The 22179-nt window shown below is 33.1% G+C and overlaps 5 protein-coding genes and 1 non-coding gene across 9 annotated transcripts; 4 read left to right on the plus strand and 2 right to left on the minus strand.

Annotated features, from left to right (window-relative positions):
• The first annotated feature begins 1682 nt into the window (after window positions 1-1682).
• AT4G10330 (glycine-rich protein) lies at window positions 1683-3147 on the plus strand. Its single transcript, NM_117101.4, has 3 exons — window positions 1683-1886; window positions 1994-2144; window positions 2231-3147. Exons 1-3 carry the CDS (start codon window positions 1739-1741, stop codon window positions 2322-2324), a joined length of 393 nt encoding a protein of 130 aa, NP_192771.1. The 5' UTR covers window positions 1683-1738; the 3' UTR covers window positions 2325-3147.
• A 47-nt stretch (window positions 3148-3194) lies between these two features.
• On the plus strand, window positions 3195-5037 carry LHCB5 (light harvesting complex of photosystem II 5). The gene is made up of 6 exons (NM_117102.4): window positions 3195-3577; window positions 3661-3745; window positions 3835-3885; window positions 3984-4104; window positions 4211-4345; window positions 4424-5037. Exons 1-6 carry the CDS (start codon window positions 3388-3390, stop codon window positions 4682-4684), a joined length of 843 nt encoding a protein of 280 aa, NP_192772.1. The 5' UTR covers window positions 3195-3387; the 3' UTR covers window positions 4685-5037.
• A 3160-nt stretch (window positions 5038-8197) lies between these two features.
• Window positions 8198-8530, plus strand: MIR832. The gene has a single exon (NR_142322.1). It is a non-coding gene; the product is annotated as a microRNA ath-MIR832 precursor (primary transcript).
• Window positions 8531-10307: 1777 nt separating this feature from the next.
• NAC070 (NAC domain containing protein 70) lies at window positions 10308-12149 on the minus strand. Of its 2 annotated transcripts, NM_117103.3 has the most exons (3): window positions 11852-12149; window positions 11368-11645; window positions 10308-11056 (listed from the first exon to the last, which is right to left on the minus strand). In NM_117103.3, exons 1-3 carry the CDS (start codon window positions 12015-12017, stop codon window positions 10475-10477), a joined length of 1026 nt encoding a protein of 341 aa, NP_192773.1. In that variant the 5' UTR covers window positions 12018-12149; the 3' UTR covers window positions 10308-10474. The 2 variants fall into 2 exon arrangements, with proteins under 2 accessions (NP_192773.1, NP_001329933.1); NM_001340661.1 differs by lacking the exon at window positions 11852-12149 and having other exon boundaries at window positions 11368-11692.
• Window positions 12150-15471: 3322 nt separating this feature from the next.
• On the plus strand, window positions 15472-17648 carry AT4G10360 (TRAM, LAG1 and CLN8 (TLC) lipid-sensing domain containing protein). Of its 3 annotated transcripts, none has more exons than NM_001340662.1 (9): window positions 15472-15737; window positions 15824-15956; window positions 16034-16122; window positions 16216-16354; window positions 16434-16508; window positions 16627-16748; window positions 16831-16906; window positions 16988-17047; window positions 17147-17648. In NM_001340662.1, exons 2-9 carry the CDS (start codon window positions 15867-15869, stop codon window positions 17294-17296), a joined length of 801 nt encoding a protein of 266 aa, NP_001328781.1. In that variant the 5' UTR covers window positions 15472-15737; window positions 15824-15866; the 3' UTR covers window positions 17297-17648. The 3 variants fall into 3 exon arrangements, with proteins under 3 accessions (NP_001328781.1, NP_567355.1, NP_001031610.1); NM_117104.3 differs by having other exon boundaries at window positions 15472-15697; NM_001036533.3 differs by having other exon boundaries at window positions 15472-15956.
• Window positions 17649-18540: 892 nt separating this feature from the next.
• Window positions 18541-20866, minus strand: AT4G10370 (Cysteine/Histidine-rich C1 domain family protein). The gene has a single exon (NM_117105.3). The coding sequence runs from the start codon at window positions 20826-20828 to the stop codon at window positions 18765-18767; it is 2064 nt and encodes a 687-aa protein (NP_192775.2). The 5' UTR covers window positions 20829-20866; the 3' UTR covers window positions 18541-18764.
• Between the last annotated feature and the right edge of the window lie 1313 nt (window positions 20867-22179).

A 22179-nucleotide genomic window follows, 5' to 3' on the forward strand; every position in this document is an offset into this window, starting at 1 on the left:
ATAAACTGTTAAATGATGATCAATAAGATAGTAGTTTAATATTGATTAATATACATACTTTAATATAATAAGAAATGTACTAAAATCTAAAATCCAAGGCCAAATACAAAACAAATTGACGCTTTTCTAAAATAAAAACTGATTTATTTTTCCTAATTATGAGACATTGATAATTTTTATTTATTAATTTTTGGACATTTTTTGTCAATTATGGAACTTTTTACTAATTATAAGGTATTTTTGTTAATTATGGGGCATTTTTGTTAATTTTGGGGTAGTTTTGCTAATTTCGAGGCTTAAACAAAACAAAAATATCTGCAAATGGGTCGCAAAAATTTAAGACCCAATACAAATGTTTCATAATAATTGGTGAAAGTTGGACCTAAGTTTATATGAAATCATGTGGTCTAGAACTTATACTAGAATATATTTCAACATTAGTCCACAACATCAATCTGAATATAAGGGTGAGTTTCAAACTTTTCTTTAGGCATATATTATGTTCACATCAGATAAAAATTACATTGAGTGGCTCGTGAATACACTCAACAGAGTTTTTTTTAACATTAAAACATGCATAGAATTTTTTCAAATAATTTTCTCGTACAAAATATGCAACAAATAATGATAAACATATTTTTAAATGCAAAATAGTTTTATATAAAATGAAAAGAATTATTACTTGCGATAGAATCTATAAGCCTTAATCTTTTATCATTGTGCTTATAATTTTGTCCAATCAAATTTCTCAACCTTTATTGGTTTATTATAGACTCATTGCGATCGAGTAATTTTTACTTATTCTAGTTTTTCTTATAAATAAATCATTAATTATTGCTATGTGATATATTTTCTTTCAAAATATTTTATGAATCAATAATTTTAGTGGTTAAAAAACTATGTGAAAGTGAAAATAAAAACACATGTAGTTGGCTTTATGCATTCATATAATCATTTTATACGTGGTGGGAATGAGAATACTTCAACAAGAAAATATGATTGTGAGTAAACACATTTTTAGTGGTAAAGTAGACGATAGATTTGTAAATAGATGTAAATTAGATGATGATTTGACTAGTAATTTCCATGTATAATATTTTTCGAATAAGGAAAAAACGAATATATAAATAAACAATTCTCAAAATAAAATATTATATATTTATTTTCTACTTACAATAAGATTTTAATATATCTTTTTGTTAAATTTATTTTAGTTTTAAAAATTAAACATGCATATTGGATGGAGTTTAATCTAGTTGAATCTAAAATTTAATAGTTTTACGAAAGATTTGTTATTAATTTTAGTTTTGAAATTGAGAATAAAACTAATGAGGCATCAATCCATTAAATATATGTAAGAACAAATCTTCATATATTATATAATATGTTTGGCAAATATATATAAAGTAACTGAAAACAAAGTGAAAATTTGAGAATAATTGTGGGTTTTTTAGTTTTATGTATTAAAAAAAATGTTGTTAATGAAAATCCATATTATTATGATATAAAACAAATTCATTATGAATATAAACATAACAGATATCTTCTATAAAATTCATTATGATATAAAACAAAAGATTAAAATAAAATAAACATAACAAATATCGCTTGTGAAATGAGATCTATATGACTATTGGGCTGAAGTTGGGCCTTGAGAAATAAGAGTGCGCCTTATAATATAGGCCCATTTAAAGTATGTATTGGCGAATCCACGCCGAAAGAGAGAGCGAAAGGGACGATGAGCAACAGAAGAAGAACCGGAGACGATGACAAAGGATTGCTCTGGAAACTTCCCCAAGTTAGGATCAGAGACATTGGAAAAGTTGGTCCAGCTTTTGGACTCGGTGTCGGTTGCGGATTTGGTTTCGGCGCCGGTCTTATCGGAGGTAAATTTCTAATTTCTCCCAATTTTGATCGCAGACTCGCGAATCGCTCGAAGCTATTTATAGATAGTTTTGGTTTAAGAGAGTAGAGATTGGTTTGATGAAAACAGGTGTAGGATTCGGACCAGGAGTTCCTGGATTACAATTTGGTCTTGGATTTGGAGCTGGTTGTGGAATTGGTGTAGGTTTTGGCTATGGTGTTGGAAGAGGAGCTGCTTATGATCACTCTCGTTCTTATTACAACGTTGGAAAACCATCTCTGTGAGTATTTGTCTGCAATTAGATTTTTAGTGATTAAGGATTTGAAGAAGAAGATGATGATTTTGACTTTGGTGATTTGTTGACAGGAATGAAGTTGATTCACTGATTGATGAACTTGTTGTTAGCACGAAGAAGCTTGTGAAAGCTACTACAAATGAAATCGACAAGTGGTTAAAATGATGAACTTTTAGGATTTGTTGCAGCTTCCAAGTAAATGGTAGTGTTTGGTTTGTTCTTAGATCAATAATGTAGATTTGGGGCTAGTGATAATCTCCTTTCTTTTTGTACAATTTTACGTATGGTATAAAGATGGATTCGCATAATTTAGGTGGCTGATTTATCATTCTGGTAATGTGTATGGTTTGAGTGCTGATTTTTGGTGCTATGAGTTGTTCTTTATGGCTCAACTTGGATCAATATGGAGGTTGAGTTTGAGATTTTCTCTCAGTTTAAGGAGGTAGAATAGTGCGTATAGTGGCACAGTGAGCTCAGCTCTAGGGCCAAAGGGCATAAATTCATTATAGCTCTTTCGATTCTACCGTAGTACTGTGTGTGAACCGGCACTGTGAACCAAGATGATTAAATTTTCGTATTCTCTATGTACATGATCCTGCGGCTCAATCGCTTCAGTTTCGATCCACATGATGTATATGTTATAGAATTGTGGGAAACTCCTTGTAGAAAGAGTATGTTCACGTCTAGGACTAGTCGGATGATTCGTTTCTCTTTTTGGTGTAATGAGTATGTTCATAACTGTTGATACAATGTGAAAATCTAACCGTTGAGCTTGGGAGTTTTACGTCTATATGAAAATTCCGGTTGTCGTCTACATTACGGTAGTAAACAGGACCACAGTGATTCCAAATGTCCCAAGGAATTTACTGAAAACCCCAACTAGGACTGTGAAAGGCTTGTGGATGACATTTAACAGTTGAGATTTTCATGTGTTTGAGATTCTTGTAACACATTTTGCTGTATAGGTGAAAGCTTAGCCACACAAAAGGAGAAACAGAGGATATGGATAAAATAAATTATCCAACAAAAACCAATCTAAAAGCCACATCAGCATCCACAACCAATCAGAGGACAGAATCATATTTCACATTTTCAATCCAGACCAATCAAAATCCTGAACGAATCCTACTCTCCACCTTATAGGAGCAGTTTCGTCTCTTCCTCCTTCTTTCACTTAGCTCTTCCTAGTGTTAAACCAGAGTAAAGCTTGAAACTTTGGACTAAAAGAATGGCGTCTTTGGGTGTGTCGGAAATGCTTGGTACTCCCCTTAACTTCAGGGCAGTTTCAAGATCGTCTGCTCCGTTGGCATCAAGCCCATCCACGTTCAAGACTGTTGCTCTCTTCTCTAAGAAAAAGCCAGCTCCTGCTAAGTCCAAGGCTGTCTCTGAGACTAGCGATGAGCTCGCCAAGTGGTATGGTATGTGTCTTCTAAATCCCTTTTATAATCATTTCTTGCTCTGTTTCTTTGTGAATGTGTTTGTAATTGTGACTCTTATGCAGGTCCTGACAGGAGAATTTTCTTGCCTGATGGTCTTTTGGATAGATCAGAGATCCCAGAGTACTTAAACGGTGAAGTTGCTGGAGAGTAAGACACTTTTTCATGTCTCTCTTTGTATGTATGCCTACTTTTGGATTCTGTGCTTAAGGTTTATTGGTCTGAATCTGAATTTGCAGTTATGGTTATGACCCATTTGGTCTTGGAAAGAAGCCTGAGAACTTTGCTAAGTAAGTAGATTCTTTTATCCTAAACCTTTTGTGTTTGCTTTGAGCTATATCTATCGAATTTGTCATTAAGATTGGTTCTTTAATGAATGTGGTTGTAGATACCAAGCTTTTGAATTGATCCATGCGAGATGGGCTATGTTAGGAGCAGCTGGTTTCATCATTCCTGAAGCTTTAAACAAATATGGCGCTAACTGTGGCCCTGAAGCTGTCTGGTTTAAGGTTCTTGCCTACGTCTAATCTTTATTTACATTCAGACTTAGATTCTTTAGCAAAGCAAGAATGTGTTGATGTGATGAGATGGTTCTTTTTGGAATACTGATTGCAGACTGGTGCTTTGCTTCTTGATGGAAACACATTGAACTACTTTGGCAAGAACATCCCTATCAACCTTGTTCTCGCCGTAGTTGCTGAGGTTGTTCTCCTCGGTGGAGCCGAGTACTACAGAATCACCAACGGATTGGTACATTACTCTCTAGTCTCTACATTTAGCTATTACTCATGGGAAAATGACTAAACTTGAAATGCAAATATTTGGTAGGATTTCGAGGACAAGCTACACCCAGGAGGTCCATTTGATCCTCTAGGCCTTGCTAAGGACCCTGAGCAAGGAGCTCTTCTCAAAGTCAAAGAGATCAAGAACGGGAGATTAGCCATGTTTGCGATGCTCGGTTTCTTTATCCAAGCGTATGTTACCGGAGAAGGTCCTGTTGAGAACCTTGCAAAGCATCTCAGTGATCCTTTTGGAAACAACTTGCTTACCGTCATCGCTGGAACTGCCGAGAGAGCTCCCACTCTCTAAGCCATTTCTACTTTTTTTAAGAGCTTCCAAAATGTACACTTTGTTCGATTGGAACTCCTTTTGACAATGTTAAAAAAACTTCCATCTGAATCTTCTTGATATATTTCAAATTTTCAATGGTGCTTTATCATGCTTCTAAGGATATACATAGTCACCCATTGGTTTAATATTTGTTGTTACCAAGAACGCTCTGTCACAATTTAGTCATACATTGCGATTTTATCACTAGTGGCGAGTATGGTAAAAAGTTTCACAACTAATATTGTGATGGAATTTGGGACTATATAAGTTAGTCGAGAGATGTGATCCGTTGAACAATATTAAGTAGCAGAAGATCAAATAGCAATGAGCAGTAGCAGAATATTTTCACAACTAATTAATCATTCTTACATTGTAAAGAACTAGTATTACTCACTCTCAACAATTGCATGTCTCATACAGTAATACCGATGTGTCATAAAAATGTGAATTTTGCTTCGATTGCAAAACACAAATTAGTGTTTTCACTCTGTGAGCTTTGAAGTTGCAGAAATCACAACCCCAATTGGATTCTAAACTCTAGCTAGGCATGTACATTTGCTTCGATTCAAAATAAGAATGTTTTCACTGTCAGATCAAAGGTTCAATAAGTGATAACCATTTTAAGCAAATCAAGCATTTATATTGCTTGATATTTTGTCACATCTAACCAACATTTAACAATTACATTTACTTTTAACAAGTAGGTCGTCTCTACTTCCGACCACCGTCGGGATTAGAACTCGTCCTCTGGTGTAGTCGTCAGATTCCATGATCTATGTTTTTGTAAGGCCTCAGCCCGAGGCCCATTAAAGGGGTTTTGATTATTAATATTAGTATTATTTAAAAAAAAAAAAAATTAAATCTAAATCTGAACTCATCTTTATAAACCCAAACCCTCGTTTAATTTGTAAAACTAACACATCAAGTGTTGGAACTCGCGGTCCTACATCAAGAGTATGGAAGCTGACGTGACGAAACTAGAGACATGATATGTAACATGTAAAAGACGACGTGGGAGCTAATTTTGCGTAGAGTTTGAAGATACGAGTTATTGTAGAGATTCACTAAATATTCTCTACAACAACTTAAGGAAAATATAACATTGATGTGCAAGGTTTATCCATTCGTGGAGATTTACGATTTTCTTAGGATTAGGGTTTTCATGTTGTGTACATATAGTCTAGAGAGGCCATGAGTCGTCGCTAACACTCTAGACTATTACTATAGCAGTGAGATTTGTAAACTTCAAAGCTAAAGTAGACACCTAGATTTACAGACATAACTTCATCCTCATTTAGTAGAACTGCAACTTAATTGCTCTACAAATTTCCGGTTCGCAATATTCGGGGAATTAAAGATTTTTTTTACCAATATAAGCACTTGACATAAACCTCGGAGTAGAGAATAATTAACCTTCCAATCGATCAGTTTCATACACATGGCAATTTAAGTCACTCTTATGCATCCAATTCTCTATAGTTCTTGCAAAACCAAACGACAAAATTTTGTGGAATATGCAAAATCCAAAGCAAAATAAGGCATGAAAACAACGATCAAAATTGAAAATTGAAGTGTTTTAAAGAATGATCGTGCTCAAGTTCTTCACTTTGCAAACTCATTAACATTTACGGATATATATCTCTAGAAACAAAAAATACAAAGAATTATAAATCTATAATTCGAAACGACAAAGAGTAATATAATAAAGGCAATATATAGTTACATGTAGGACACAAACGGCGTGGAAGCGATGACTTGTGGCCAATGAGCATGAGATATGGACAAAAACGGAGGTGGTCAGAGAGATTAAAACAGAGAAAGTGTTAGGGAATTGACATGGCCCTAGAAGATTTTAGGGTTTGACTATATATAAGTGAAGGTGAAATTTACAAAACCTAAGAAGTGAAAGTGTAGATACAGATTCTAGAACAGCTTGTTGTTCGATTAGGAGCTGCAGCAGGCATCAAGAGTCTGTAAGCTGCGTGGATGCAAAATCTGACGTGACAAACTATAGAGGATGATATGACATGTCAAGGACACATGAGCTGACTTGGCGTAGTGTTTGAAGATGCGAGTTGTATTAGAGATTCACTAAATATTATCTACGACAAACTTAAGGAAAATATAACATTAATGAGCAAGGTTAATACATTTGTGGAAATTTACGATTTTCTTACGATTAGGGTTTTCGTGTGGTGTGTAATATAGTCTAGAGAGGCCATGAGCCCTCGTTTAACACTCTAGTCTCTAGATTATTGTGGATTTATAATTTTCATAGCTAAAATAATAAGGCTTAGAAGGTGAGTGTTTGATTATCTCTATTAGTGTTTCACGATTGGGTGAATAGGATCAAACTAGAGTTAGGATTAGACGTGTTCTTAATCGGGTTTAATCTATTGCGTAGAACAAGTTAAGTTCCAAAATAAGTAGATCCTTATAAAGATCATCTTCTTATAATGAACAAGCTAAATACTTTCCAAGTCAAAACTTTGTTGTGTATTGTAGGTTACATGGAAACTCGGTCCGAGGTCCGTTTCCAGTTTCCGAAATGTTTCGAAAACGGAAACTCTTCGGAAACACGAAAATTGTCACAGAAACGCGTTTCCTAGAAATCTATGTTTGGAAACACGATGGAAACGTGAGTTTCCAAAGCAGAAACTCACATTTCTGAAATAGACATACGACAAATTGTTTTTATTGACTTTGAAAATTTAATAACTAAAATTGGAAATATTCAGATTATTAATACATATAACTAATTTTATAAAATTCTGATTTTTAAGATCTTTCTCTTGATAAACCAGATTTGAAGAGAGCTTTATATTATCATTGATGAAACTTATAAAAATGAGAATGAGAATGTTGGTCTAAATATTTGAAACCTTTTAATCTTGATCTTTTAGAATTTTAGTTAACTTATTTAATATTGATAATTTGGACTTGTATTGTTTAAACCATTTTTTCTTTAATATAGTTTTATGTTACTGTTATATATATATATATATATATGAATGTGTGTATACGTTTCCAAAACGTTTATAATCCTTAATTTTAAGAAAAAATCGTTTCTCATTTCCGAAATGTTTCGCTTCCGCGTTTCCGTTTCCGTTTCCATGCAACATAGATTGTTCTCTATATCCTATCAGAAAGTACGTGAAAGTGAAATGAAAGTGAAAACAAATCACAATGTTAGAAGGATGAGGATAAACATAGAGGGAAAGAAATAACCTAAATTTATTCATCAAGTTGTCAAAACAATCCATTCAAACATTTTTAAATTCTGAAATGGTATTGACAAAGAGTAAATAGTATGTGGGGATTTTTAGATTTTGTCAGATTTGCTTACCCTAAATATACTTAATATGAGGCATTGAATGTGTAAATTTACATATTTAGATTCTCACATCCTTATCCCTTATCTTTGGTTTTTTGTATATAAGACCACAAATGCATAACTTTTTTTCACACAACATAAAAACTTATAACAAATGTAAGAAAGAAAAAATAAGTGACAAGTAACAAACATGAGAAAGGTGAAACTTGCTGGGATCGGGAATCGAAAGATCCGAAAGCCAGTCTTTAGAGGATTCTGAACGGGCTAGTGAAAGTAAACTTGTGATGTGACCATATTGTGCAATATGAATGTAAGTTGGTGGTGTGGTCATCTCACAAGGTGGCTAAGTCATCTCACTTATTTTCTTAACGAAAGCATCAGCCCGTTTAGCATCATCTTCTTGAAGCTTGCCTTTCGCATCTTTTGATTCCCAATCCAAGCAAGGTTCACCTTTTTTTTTGCCATGACCTTTACAAAATATCCAAATTTTGTACAATTGAATATTTGTTAACGTTAAAATCAACTGTTAGTTATTTTCTAATCTTAAAATTTGGTTAGTTTATCCGAGTTTTATATAATTTTATCATGTTTTGATGTAATGATACGTTTGTTTTTCATTTGCGTTGAGTTTAAATTTTCCTCGTCTATTTGATTATTTTGTTTGTTTGTTTTTTCTAACTAGAATTCTCAGTAGGTATATAATGACCACTAAAAGAGCAAAAAGGGAATGAACAAAGTAAAACAAATTGAGGAATGGAAGAGGAAAATATTTGAGGAATGATAATTAAAATTGTAGAAAAAATAAAATATATCTTTATGATGAGTGGTAAGTGGTAACCAAACGATGAATATTATTTCTATTAGTTTTTGAGACTTTTGTGTAATTATTAATAAGTTTTGATGTAGTGTTACACTTGCAACTTTGCAAGTTATCCTGTTTTATTTGGGTTTCTTACAAGAATTCTCAGAAATTTATTTACTATCAATATTATTTTTAAACGATTCAAATGATTTAACATGAGAGTCTCATCAAAGTTATATTAAATTAGAATTTTATTTTAAATATATAAAATTATCATATAGACAAAATAAATATTATTTTAAATATCATTAGAATTTTAGAAAATTAAAATTTTAGATTTTGGTTTTAACTAATTTTTGAAAATAATATTTTTGCTCCATTGTTTCTCATTTGATAAGGAACTAGATTATAACCCGCAGTACACCGCGGAAACAATTTGTTTTTTAAAATTAGTATATATAAAAGTCTGCAAATTATATTTATCTATAAAATATTTACATTTTATAGTTTACAATTGTTATTAAGTAACATCTTTCCAAACCCGTTTCGCCAAACCCGTCCCGTTAAAAAACTCCGCGGTACACCGCTAATTTAAATAAATATTTTACGGGATTGCAATTATATTTTAGTTTGTCAAACAATTTTTTGTTTTAAATAGTTGTCGAAATCTAGTTCAAATATTGGAGAAATAAGATTTAGTGAACTGATTGAAAATATATTTAGGTGCGTTTTGCTCATTTTAAGGGATTGCAATTGTATTTTGGTTTGTCAAATTTTTTTGTTTTAAATAGTTTCCGAAATCTAGTTTAAATTTTGGAGAAATTTGCGTGATATATGGGATTAGAATATATTTGGAATATTTTTTGTTTGTTAATCAATTTATTGCCAAAAGAAAACCAATAATTAAAAGCCAGTGACAGGCATTGTAAATAAGTTCGAACTCCAGGATTTATTTCACAAAATATCTGCAAAAATGTATATATAGATATAAACGGATGGTGTAGAAAAAAATATATTCTGAAATGGTTAAAAAATTTGAAGAATAAAGCGAAACAATACATTTCTCCTCATTTTTTCTTTCTTCCTAAAACATGGTTATCGGTTAAAACCTAAGACGTTAAAAGATATTTAAATATAGTAGATAGTAGATGAACTAATATGGTTAATAGAATATCTAGTACATAAGATATTTAAAATCTTAAAATGTTTAATAGAATATCTAGTAGCTATTGTGTATAAGATGTTTTTGCCATTGTCACTAAATATGATTGTCACAATGTTTTGTGACATTTTCGAGACGAAATTGTATTTGCGATGATAATGTTATGAAGAAACAAAATTTAACCTATATATGTGTCACAAATATAATCGTTATGACTCATGATAAGCTTAAGTTCTTGTAGCAGTTTATTTGCATTGCATTGCAAAACAAAAACCAAAAAGCGATATATGAGTAGAATCAAGTTATGCACTAATCAACCTTGTTATTATTCATTCCAACAGTAGATATAATATTTGGGTTTTTGTGAAGCAATTTGCTTCCAACTAAATTAATAAAACATGTAATCAAGAACACACACACACAAACCAACACTTATATTGTCGTAGACTCATAAGAAAGACATATAAACATCTATTTAGAATAACCCCAGAAATCCATCTCACTACGCAATGTTAGCTGGTTCGTCGCGGGAACTGGCTGAACCACAGAGGACGAATTGTTGTTACCATCCTCATACGTAATCCCTCTAGAGGAATCTTCATTTCCCATGTGACAAGTCACAAGTCTATCCATCATTGCCCATTCACCTAGACCTTGTTGATGATTATGACTAGCCACTGTCTCACATGTACCAACGTCTAAACCCGGCTCACACGCTTGCTGGTATTGTAACCCTTCACTAGCCGCACTCTCACTGTCCCTTGCAAGTCCTGAAGAGTAGTCAAATCCAAGTGAAGGTGGCTTGTGGAAGATTGGTGGGTATTGATGAAGAGCAAGGTCAGGCTTGTTAAGTTCGAATGTCATGGCTCCGTGGTTACGTACTAGCTGGTATGGACTGTCTCGGTGCATAAAGCTACGAGCTTGAAGTGCATGGTTGTTGTTAGATGCGTCATGGTTGTGTTGGTCCAATGAGTTAATGCTTGAGCTACCTTCATTTACTACCTTGAACAAATTTTTCTTCATAAACACTCTACATACCACCCATCCATCTTCCTACATGATCGTATAAAATATGTTGCAAATGGATTAAATATAATAGACCACATTTCTAACCAATAAATTGAATTTATTGCAGCATAATATACAGTGCAGTCACAAACTATTTTAAGGCTTTGTCCAAAAATTCTAAATTGGAAAACTGTTATAAATAAAAAATTATATATTACTAATCGATTTTTTTTTTATATTCATATTTAAAAAATAAATTAGAAAACATATAGTATGGAAACCAGAGATTTTATGCAATTCTAATGATGATACTGATCTATATTATAATTTAAATATTGATCAAATAAAAGACATACACTAGGGTTGGCTTGAGGATCATCAGCGTCTTCAAGACGGTACTCATGCATGATCCAATCAGTCTTTTGGCCATGAGGAGCTCTACCTTTGTAGAACACAAGTGTCTTCCTCATTCCTATCTTTTTGTAAGAGTTCCTTATGCACTTGTCACGTCCCGTCGCCTTCCAGAACCCTGCATGAGTAGCACGGTTGGTCCTTGACCCCGTCGGATATTTCCTGTCCTTGTGGCTGAAGAAGTACCATTCGTTTTGTGGTGTTGATCCTATCTTGCATCTCTCTTCCAAAAAATAAAAAGATAACATACAAATTAGAGAATTGTATAACAATGAACTTTTCATGCATATATATCTATATATATATATATATATATATATATATATATATATATATATCCAATAATCAAGAAGTGGAGAAGAGCTATTAAGATCTCAAAAATGATTAATAACAAGCAATGAATTGTGATATGCTTAAGTAAAAGAGTACCTTGCAAATCCCAAGGCTCAAGCTTGTTTAAGTCAACCTCTCTGATGACTTCCATCTCAAACTTTTGGTAAGAGATTTTCTTCTTCAAGTAGTAATGGAGAAGCTCTTCGTCCGTCGGATGAAACCGGAAACCAGGTGGCACTCCTCCGTTCGACGAAGAACCCATTTCGATTTACGTTTTCCTTCTCTTGTCTCCAACTAAAGACAGCTTAAAACATTTAACCACTGCCTTTCTTTCTAAGCAGCTACAAGTTCTTGATTATATATTTATATACACACTCACACGTAAATTGTCAACGGATCGTTAATTAAATGTGTACATAAATGTACGATGATGATGCATGTTGATAATGATGATGATGCATGGTGAAGTTGACGGCCGGTGACCACGCCGCCGGAGATGCTCAAAAAGCTATCGTAAAAAGCAAGACTCGCCGGAGATTAATACGACTTTTATTTTAATATAATGTCTCTACGCGCCTAATGTTGCATCGTGTGGTACACTTACGTAAAATCGACTGCTCCATGTGTCTCTACGCCATGTTGACTTATACATACATTTATGAACGATCCCGAGACAAAGTTTAAACACTAAATTATAATGGTATTAATTTTTTGATTGCTCCGTAAGCAAGGGTTTGTTTTTGGAGAAGGAAATTGTTAGAGAAAAAAAGACCCATATATGGATATGGGGATCTTCAACACGGTCCATGTTTATGTATACACCAAGTTAGCAATTAAGATGACAATAAACAGAGAGATGTGAAATTAAATAGAAGAGTCATTATATGAATATGCCATGCATTGGCCAATGGCTATGGTTAGGGCTTTTTTCCGCCCATGTGGCTATCTATGCCTCCGATTCTTTCTGATTTATTTCGTTTCTGTAACTTTTAAGCTTCCTATCTGTTTTTGTTAACTTGATTCATTAATTCAAGCAAGCAATAAATACATACATATTTTATACATGGGTAAGAAATTGTATATCAAATCGGTTTTCAAACAAAACAAATCTTAGTTATATTATAAGAAGAGTACATTTGGAACATTGTCAATCATTTATTTACTTCAATTACGTGTAGAAAGTGTTTAATTGCATTTAGAAATGGTAGTTTTGGAATTAAAGTAATTGAAATCAAAATCAATTATAATTTAATTTAGAATTTTTTTAAAATTTTGCTTTAATTATTTTAGAGGTACTTCGAAGATTTTTTTTTTTTTTTTCTAAACTCCCCACTCCTCTTATCAATGAAATTGGGTTTAGATTTTTTTTTTTTTTTTTATGTACTATGTATTAATTCAGATGTCTTAAAAATATGATCAAACCTTTACATCATTATCATGGAGCCTTTTGAATCTTCTTAGAACTTCAGCTTTAACACTTTCCATGCATCTTTTGAAGTCTTGGAATCGGAAATGTGCGCTAGTACTGAAAATTTCTCCAGAAACAAAACACTGAACAACAGTTGAAGAGCAATTTCATCTTTCATTTCTAGTTTTCCCCACTCCAACAATATTTTCTTTGCATCATGTGCATGTATGACTAACTTGTGACTCGGTGATACCTCCTTCAATCACTACTTTGTGCAACTCCTTACACTTAAGCAGCCTTCATCTTTATGATCCACATACTATAATTTTCCCATCACACACCACATTTCTACTTAGCTTCATGTATGATCTTATGTTTACCTGTTTGATTTCTTTGTGTTTGTTATTATTGCTCGATCACTCGACTCACTTTCTGCCTTTGATTTCTTTTCAGTATTGTAGGTCACCGAGAACAATTAGCTTTGATACCAATGAAGGATTTTGTTCACCCTCTTAGCTTAACCTTTTTTTTCTTAATTTTACCTTGATTCGTTACATTCATATTTATACTACTTTTACCTTTAAACCTACTTATTCCTCGATTATTGTACTTAGGATTACATATTAAACTAAACAAAAGATTCCCAATTAGACAATTGGGCCTTCAATAACACAACATGACTGGCCTTTTTTTTCCTCTTCCTTATCTAATTAATATTGGAAATTTTCAAATTTTTAATAGTAATTTTTTTTTCTAAACCGGAAACCGTGGTTAAAATTATATAAATTGTGCTATCATCATTTTTTCTTAGTATGAGAAAAATAAAATAAAATAAAATTTGTATCTATTTTGAACAAAACTTGGGTTCAAGGGTGAACCCTTTTATTCACCTCCTTTTGCATTAACCAATAAAAACATGTTATGTCAAATCCTACTTAAATTACATAATAAATTAAAGCTATAATTATAAATCCAAACCGATATATAATCTCGTTTAATTACAAAATCTAAACCCTAATTCTTCTTTGTAAACCCAAACCTCATTTAAACTCATTTAATCGTAAAAAACTAAACCCTAATCGTATTTTCTAAATCCAAGCCGATATTTAACCTCGTTTAATTGTAAAATCTAAATCTGTTTATAAATCTAAACCAATATTTAATCCGTTTAATTATAAAATCTAAACCGTAATTGTACTTTATAAACCTAAACCGATATTTAACCTCATTTAATCATAAAATCTAAACCCTAACCTTTTATAATAAACTCAAACCGATACCTAATTTCGTTTTAGTGGCAAATTAGATTTTATAATTAAATTACATATTATTATTTTTATTATTATGTATCAGATTTTAATTGACTAAAATAAAGGAGGTGAATATAAGGGTTCACCCCTAAAAATGAACCCAAGTATTTTTTATTTATTTTTAGTGAATACCATTCTTACTAATAATCGTGATATTGAGCACATATTGTCATATACTAACTTAGTATATGCAAGCATGCAATATATTTCGTTTATATAGTTTAACTATTCATTTTTAAACTTAGAATATATGATCATCATATATTGGATATTATGTTATATGTCATGTAGTTGGCTATCTTCTTCCCTTATGATTATGCATCCAAAGATAATTTTGAGGTAAATGTCGTAAACCTTTTTTTTATTTTATTAGAAAGTACTTTTTTCTAAAATTCAGTAGGAAACTAATGTTATACTTAAGTTAAGAAAAATATTTAAATATGATTTTATAGAGTTTGAGATATTAATATATCGGCGAGCATATAAATTTAATATGTATAAATTCTTTTTAATTAAAGGTAGAATTTGTTCATATATAATTATTTTCTCATAAATGAGAATAACAACCAAAACGAACAATATTAAAACCATCAACAACCAAAACGTGACACTAAATCAACAAACTTCAGCTTAGTTGTATAAATTGTTTGTTTAACTTCAATTTCATTGGTTGACGAATTTTATACACAAATGTAACAAGTTGATTTCATCAAACAAACATCTACATCTACTCACTCTACCTCACATAATTCATAAACCTACCTACACACGCAAAACTTCTTCAAAGGCAACAATAAAAATTTAGAGAATCTTTTGAATCAGTTGGTCAGTCAACATCAAACACTATTTCCATTTGTACATTTTCTTACTTTTAGAATGGTCAATTTTTTTTTCTCTTAATAAATAGCACTTATACATTTATGTCCCAAAAAAAAAAAAAAATCTACTTTTTATTTATGTCCAATTCAACCAAACCAAGTCCTTTTAGCCACGTCTGTATTTAACCAAAACAATCTACAGTACTTATTTTTGGTACACAATAAATGCTTCTTTTCAAAAATCAACCTTTTTTTTTAATTTCCATATAAGAAAACAGAGAGAGATAATAAAAAAAAGCTTGAAACTTTGACAAATTAACAATCTGAGATTGTAATTGAGCGGGACCAGTAGTATCGAACGACCCAGAAAAGAGATTTGATTCCTTTCCTCATCTTTGTTCCTCAGGTTTACTCCTTTGACCCCAATTCTAGGTTTTCGAATTTGGGTAACGAAAAAGTTTTCATCTTTCCGATTCTTTGTGACTCATATATAAGTTTCTGATTCTGGGTTTTGTTCTCTGTTTCCAATTAGCTCTGTTTGACCCATTTATCATATCAAAGGAAGAAACTTTAAAATGACAACCGATTCTGATGATGGTTTCGTTTCTTCAAGACAACTCCTTTTGCTTGCTTCGATTTGTTCTGGTGCTCTCATGTGCAAAATCGTAAGTCTCTTTGACCCTTTTTTGTATCTTTGATGTTGCAAGATTCTTGATTTTGTGTTTTGGTTTTGTTTTTGAAGGTTTATGACTTGACTCGTTTCATAAGTCCATTGCTCTTCAGTGTTTATGGAAAACTTGACAGCAAAGTTAGAATGGAATGGAACAATAGGTTTAGTAGACTCCTTATTCCCTGATTAGAGTTTTTTTTATTTTCTTTTGTGGATTGTGTTTTGAGATGTTTTGTTTGATGTTTCTTCCACAGGGGATTCTCAACTTTTCATGCTGTGTTTACTTCTGTGGCTTCAATTTACTTCTTGGTGATATCTGATCAATTTGATGAGAATGTTCATGGTGATTCAGTCATTAATAGTACAACGAGGTTATCGGAATCTGTAATGGGGGTTAGTTTTCGAACAATTGCTTAGTTACATTCATTAATGAGAATGAGATCATCTCTTATGTTTATTAGTCTTTTTGCAGATCTCCTTAGGCTATTTTCTAGCAGACTTAGCAATGATCTTTTGGTATTTTCCTACTCTTGGTGGTATTGAATATGTAAGTAGGCATCATATAATAGTACTTTCCATATTCAGTATGTTGATAAAGAGTTTGGCATTAAATGGTTGATGGATTGGTATAAGCTAATTGTGTTTTCTTTTGTTACCTACTTAAGGTTTTTCATCACTTCTTATCGATGTTTGCCATCATTCTTTCTGTCACAAGTGGGCAAAGTCAGTTCTACATCTTCTTAGTTCTCTTATCAGAGGCTACAACCCCGTTTGTTAATCTACGGTGGTAAGCTTTTTCGGATTAAGAAAGTCCCTTCACAAATTTCTGTTGTTGCTGCTAGTCTTAACATCAAATGGATTAATGGCAGGTACTTGGATAATAGTGGTCAAAAAGGCTCAAAGGCTTACACGCTCAACGGAATTGCTTTGTTCTTGGGGTGGCTGGTACTGTTAAATAGACCAAAACAAATCTCCATGTTCTAGCATTTGATAGAAATAAACTGAATGTCTCTGCTTCTTTTACAGGTTGCGAGGGTCCTTTTGTTTATCTTCTTCTTTGTTCACATGTACCTCCATTTCCATCAGGTAAGTTCAATACTGAGCTTGTTGAGTAAAACAAACCAGAGAGGAAGAAGTTACATTTTTAGGACCATGAATCTAACAAGCTGGTTTTCCCATATGCAGGTGAAGCAAGTGTTTCCACTGGGATTTTACAGCCTTCTTACGATACCACCGGCTCTAGCAGTGATGAATCTCCTTTGGTTCTGGAAAATCACCAAAGGATTGATCAAAACACTCTCCAAGGCGAAAACATCGGGGATGAAGAAACAGTGATGGTTACCCTGAAAAAGATTTTTCAACTGCATTCACTTTGATGTGTCCATGAAAAATTGATTGATATTCATGTTGTGGTTGTCTTGGATGCCCTTTTGGGTTTTATGAACAAAGAGTGTGCAAGCTAATGGGGATTGTATATTCAAACTTTTCAGCTGTTTCTTAGGTATTCAGTTTGTATAGTTAGAACCAGAATCATTGTTTCACGCCACTAAAACTTTCATGATGTTACTGTTACCAGTCGCAGAATGTTTTAGGCCGGTTTAGTTCACTTTTCTTTTTCCTAACAATGTTTTACAATTTAGGGATCAACCCTAACATATATAAGATTACTCACTGATCATGTATAAACCATACACAAAACAGAGAAATAAAAGTCCAAGGAAGGAATTAAATGTATAGGAAAATAATCTTATGATAAAACAATATTCTCCACAAACAGTTATTTTGAATTATGGGTGTCAAAATAGTTAACCCAACTCAAAATCATTTGGTTTAACATTTGGTGGGCGAGTAACGCCAGTTGAACCCACCCATTTATTTTATGGCTTGAGATTTATATAGCCAAACCCAAAATTGTAAAACTGACTTAATGGGTTAGCCATATATAAATTAAATTTTTTTTTTAAACTAAAACATAGCATATAATTATAAAATCAACAATAGTATTCAAGTTATAAAGAAAATAAAAAGATATAAGTATTAAAATAGAAAAAAAAATCCTAATAAAATCCTAAAATCATAAACCCAAAAACCATAAAACAAAAAAAAAATCACTTTTAGTTAAAGAACAGTTAAATCTTATTTAGATGCATCCGATTGTTCCCTCTACTTCTTATTGGGCTTGTGAAATTATCTTCATTGGCATATTTGATCCATAGTCCACACCTTAAGGTTCTTGGACCGAATCTTCGACATAACAAAAATTGTTCAATCAATGTTTTGAATAGAAACTCTTACACAAACAACATATTTTATTACTAAAAACAGTCTCGTCTCCGAGGTAATACAACGACTCTAATACAACAGCAAAGCAACAAAGAAACCCAAAACCACACATAAAAGTGTATTACAAAGACACAATTTGACAAGGACAAGACAAGACCCTATGCACACACATAGTAGAGCGTGGACTTCGCCTTTTTTCCTTCACACAAGCTTCTAAAGCTTTTCATATCATTACATAATCACACAAACAGTATACAAAGCAAACGACTTGTAAACAAGTAATCTCTCTTTGATCAAAAAAAAAAAAAAAAAAAAACAAGTACTCTCTCACTCACTTAACGACAAAAGCTCCTAACCTGACGAGGAGGGTCGGTCTCGCTATCGTTAAGCTTCACACAAGTGTAGACGGCTGTACGGAGTGTAGGAGCCACCAGATAAAACCCAGAGTGATAGATTCCTGATGCAACGGCTGGTCCTAGACCTTACTTCCTTCAACTTATTTTTTTATCTTTGCTACTCCTTAACCCCATAGAAACGAATAGAGAAGTCGTTGGTAGGATCGCATGGCCGAATCTTCAACACAATCCCAAGAACAAAATATTGTGTTATGCCCTTTAAAAAAAATTGGAAATGGACAACGACAAAGACATCGAGTGCAAATTGGTCGGGTGGGAGAACTGTTCAGAAGAATCTGAACATCTGTGATTGATTCCTTGCTTTGACCTTCAGATGCATACTTGATTGAAGAAAGGTAGTCTTTTACAGTTTCTCCAGGTTTCATGTAAGTATCTATCCCAAGTAAGCACCGTTGATGAAGAGTGGTGCAGCAGGCATTGCATTTGTAAAATGACGTGTCCTTCTTTGGAGTATTGTAAAACGCTCTTTCCGTTCCTTCCTCTATCTTGCCTTCACAAATCTCACACCAGTATGATTGATCATTTGCCTCCTTCCCATTACAAATCTTGAGAAAATGACTGTCATGCTTATACCTTACCTTGTATGGCAAGGTAGCACAATGGAAACATAAAATATAATCGCATTCCAAGCAATTTAAATTTAAATTAACGTATTCGTATGTGCACATCTGACATCTTCCCCATTTATTTGGTTCTGAAGGTAGGAATAATGGATGTTCATGGCCTTGATATTGAAAGGGTTCGAAAATAGAGGCACAATGTATGTCTAGCATGAAGATGTTTTCTTGATCAGTATGATGCTCATAGAAGAAGCCAGTACCTTTACGATGACATGCGTCACATTGAAATGTACCTTCCTCATTACCAGGTCCCCTGGTGGCAACAACTAGTGTAAGTGGATGTGGATGTAAGGGATGTCGCTTCATGCGTGGAGCATTTGCACAATGTTCATGGAGGATGAAGTCGCTTTCAATGCATGAATAGAACTGACCTTCGTAGATTGGAAGGGCACACCCTCGACAATACGTATTTTCGTCATAAGCTCTAGTTGTCTGAAGATGCAGATTGTGACTATGAAAAGGATGTAGTATTATTCCATCAGCTATCCTCTTGAACGGCTCACCATCATCTATCATATCATCTTCTTCTGGCACTTCTTCGAGATCTTTTCCATCCCACACATGTCTCTGTAATGCACATTTTGAATGAACAAAATAAGCATCACATTTCTTGCAAGAATATGCACCATAATCGTTGTCCACTTGCTGATGACATACTCCACAAGAAAGCTTTCCACATGGAAGAGAAGAAGTAAAAGAGATACGGTGGGTGTGACGGGATATTCTTATGACATGTGGGAAACCGATACAGCCTTTATGGATTACGAAGACACATTTGGTACAAATGTATGTGGGATCAAGCTTCTTAATCAAAGCGCAAAAATGGCAAACTAACGAAGCTTGTGTAGGGAAAAAAGTGAGAGGGTGGGGATGGCTTTTTGGATGGTCAATAAAAAAGGGTACTTTCCTCATTGCACAGACTGGATGCATACTCAAATTGCAGGTAAGACAATGATAGAAAATCATGAAGACTTCTGTTTTACAACAAATGCAAAACTCAGGCGCTGGATGATAGTAAAGTCGAAGAGAATGAAAAAGGTGGGTTGGGTGTTTGATTTCAAGAGGAGACTCTACACATTCTTTGTGGAATTTTTTTTCACATTGAAGACATGCATAATAGCTAGCGCTGAGCATTGAATCTCTGCATCCACCGCACTGGAATTCGCGAGAATCACTTTCTTTATTGTTGCACCAAAAGAGAGGGACTACAGGGAGTTTACAGATACCATCTTCGTCGCAATCAAGCAAAGATTCACCTTGTTGATCACCGCTTCTTTTGCTGGGGAAGTGAGGGGAAGAAATGTATGGATGAAACTTGAAATCATAATCAAAAATATCACCATCCTCTCTCTGTATTTTGAGCTTGTGAAATTTGATACGTGCATCAGGACATAGAAAAAGAGGTTGATCAAGAGGTTGGTCGTCGCCAGTGGAATCCATGGCTAGTACTTCACCAGAAGAGGTTGGATAATCTGTTTGTGTTAATTTGTATACAAAATATAGGTTTTCATCCATTTCCACCTTATGAAAAACACCCACCGAACTCATGGCTACTACGATGGGGATTTGGATTTTTGTGATATTCTTCCTCTCCTTCTCCCCCTTGCATATATATATGAGCCAGTCATTTAATATAAAACTTGTGAATACAGCTAAGCTTGGTCTTTTATATTCTTTGTTATAAAAAGTCGTTCATTATTGATTTCGAACAGCTACACAATCTTGTTTATATTGATTTTCTATTTTATTTTCATTAGAGAGGAAAACGTCTTTTCCGGATCCTGTTTTCTAAAGTATAGTTTTATAGTTTTATTCGAAAATGCACGTTCCACTGGAATAAGCCTTCGGATCCCATCTTGGAACGGGAACGTGTACTTCACGTTGGAGAGTTTTCTATTTGACGTTATAATTTTTGTTTGGAAAAATGTTTTTAGTCATGTGGTTAACGGTCTACTTTTACGATTTTCCATATCAAAACTCAATTCTATTATGGATTGGGTTATGGCCTTATGGGTCGAGTCTTATCGACCTAAATGATGTTAATTACGTACACATCTGATCATGACTTGTCCACAGAAAATTCTTAGCAAGTACTGGATTATTGAGCATGTCTTTTACTAATTGTCATACAGAAAAGTTGCAACCAACATTATGAAGAAAAAAATCATTTAATATAGTGCGAATTGGCTAATCAGTAGCCACATTTAGACCAGAATTTTTTTTAAAATATAGCCATCTAATTTAATTTGTTCAGCAAGTAACCAAAAACCCTAAAAATTTACAACGTCACCCTTTGAACATTTTTCTTTTTCTTCCAGTATGCCAGTACACAAACGAAGTTTTTTTGGGTTCACATGTGTTTTTTTCTTCTAGTGCGCTTACATTTTTTTGTGATAAATCAGTGTTTTCTTAATTGAGAATATAGTTAGATCATTCCTTTTAATTCTTATTTTTTTATAAATCATAAAATAAAATTACCTACATGTCAAGCTCTATTATGCATAAGTTTCAATTATATATTAGTACTAGATTTTAACCCGCGGTACACCGCAGAGAAAATTTATTTTTTTAAATTAGTATATATAAAATCTTGCAAATTATATCTATCTATAAAATATTTTTATTTTATAGTTTACAATTGTTATTAAGTAACGTCCTTCCAAACCCGTTCCGCCAAACCCGTCATGTAAAAAAACCCCGCGGTATCCCGCTAATTTAAATTTATAATTAAAATAAATATTTTACGGGATTGCAATTGTGTTTTAGTTTGTCAAACAAAATTTTGTTTTAAATAGTTGTCGAAATCTAGTTCAAATTTTGGAGAAATAAGATTTAGTGAATTGATAAGAAATGTATTTAGTTGCGTTTTGCTCATTTTAAGGGATTGCAATTGTCTTTT

The sequence above is a fragment of the Arabidopsis thaliana genome, chromosome 4 (genome assembly GCF_000001735.4).
Source record: "Arabidopsis thaliana chromosome 4, partial sequence".
Classification (NCBI taxonomy): domain Eukaryota; kingdom Viridiplantae; phylum Streptophyta; class Magnoliopsida; order Brassicales; family Brassicaceae; genus Arabidopsis; species Arabidopsis thaliana.

Coding starts and splice junctions, on each gene's coding strand:
- AT4G10330 (NM_117101.4), top strand. CDS start 1,739: ATGAGCAACAGAAGAAGAACCGGAGACGATGACAAAGGATTGCTCTGG. Junction 1,887..1,993: donor CGGCGCCGGTCTTATCGGAG/GTAAATTTCTAA, acceptor TGATGAAAACAG/GTGTAGGATTCGGACCAGGA. Junction 2,145..2,230: donor AACGTTGGAAAACCATCTCT/GTGAGTATTTGT, acceptor ATTTGTTGACAG/GAATGAAGTTGATTCACTGA.
- LHCB5 (NM_117102.4), top strand. CDS start 3,388: ATGGCGTCTTTGGGTGTGTCGGAAATGCTTGGTACTCCCCTTAACTTC. Junction 3,886..3,983: donor AAGCCTGAGAACTTTGCTAA/GTAAGTAGATTC, acceptor ATGTGGTTGTAG/ATACCAAGCTTTTGAATTGA. Junction 4,346..4,423: donor ACAGAATCACCAACGGATTG/GTACATTACTCT, acceptor AATATTTGGTAG/GATTTCGAGGACAAGCTACA.
- NAC070 (NM_117103.3), bottom strand. CDS start 12,017: ATGGGTTCTTCGTCGAACGGAGGAGTGCCACCTGGTTTCCGGTTTCAT. Junction 11,646..11,851: donor TGAGCCTTGGGATTTGCAAG/GTACTCTTTTAC, acceptor ATTTTTTGGAAG/AGAGATGCAAGATAGGATCA. Junction 11,057..11,367: donor ATCCTCAAGCCAACCCTAGT/GTATGTCTTTTA, acceptor ACGATCATGTAG/GAAGATGGATGGGTGGTATG.
- AT4G10360 (NM_001036533.3), top strand. CDS start 15,867: ATGACAACCGATTCTGATGATGGTTTCGTTTCTTCAAGACAACTCCTT. Junction 15,957..16,033: donor GTGCTCTCATGTGCAAAATC/GTAAGTCTCTTT, acceptor TTGTTTTTGAAG/GTTTATGACTTGACTCGTTT. Junction 16,509..16,626: donor CTCTTGGTGGTATTGAATAT/GTAAGTAGGCAT, acceptor TACCTACTTAAG/GTTTTTCATCACTTCTTATC.
- AT4G10370 (NM_117105.3), bottom strand. CDS start 20,828: ATGAGTTCGGTGGGTGTTTTTCATAAGGTGGAAATGGATGAAAACCTA.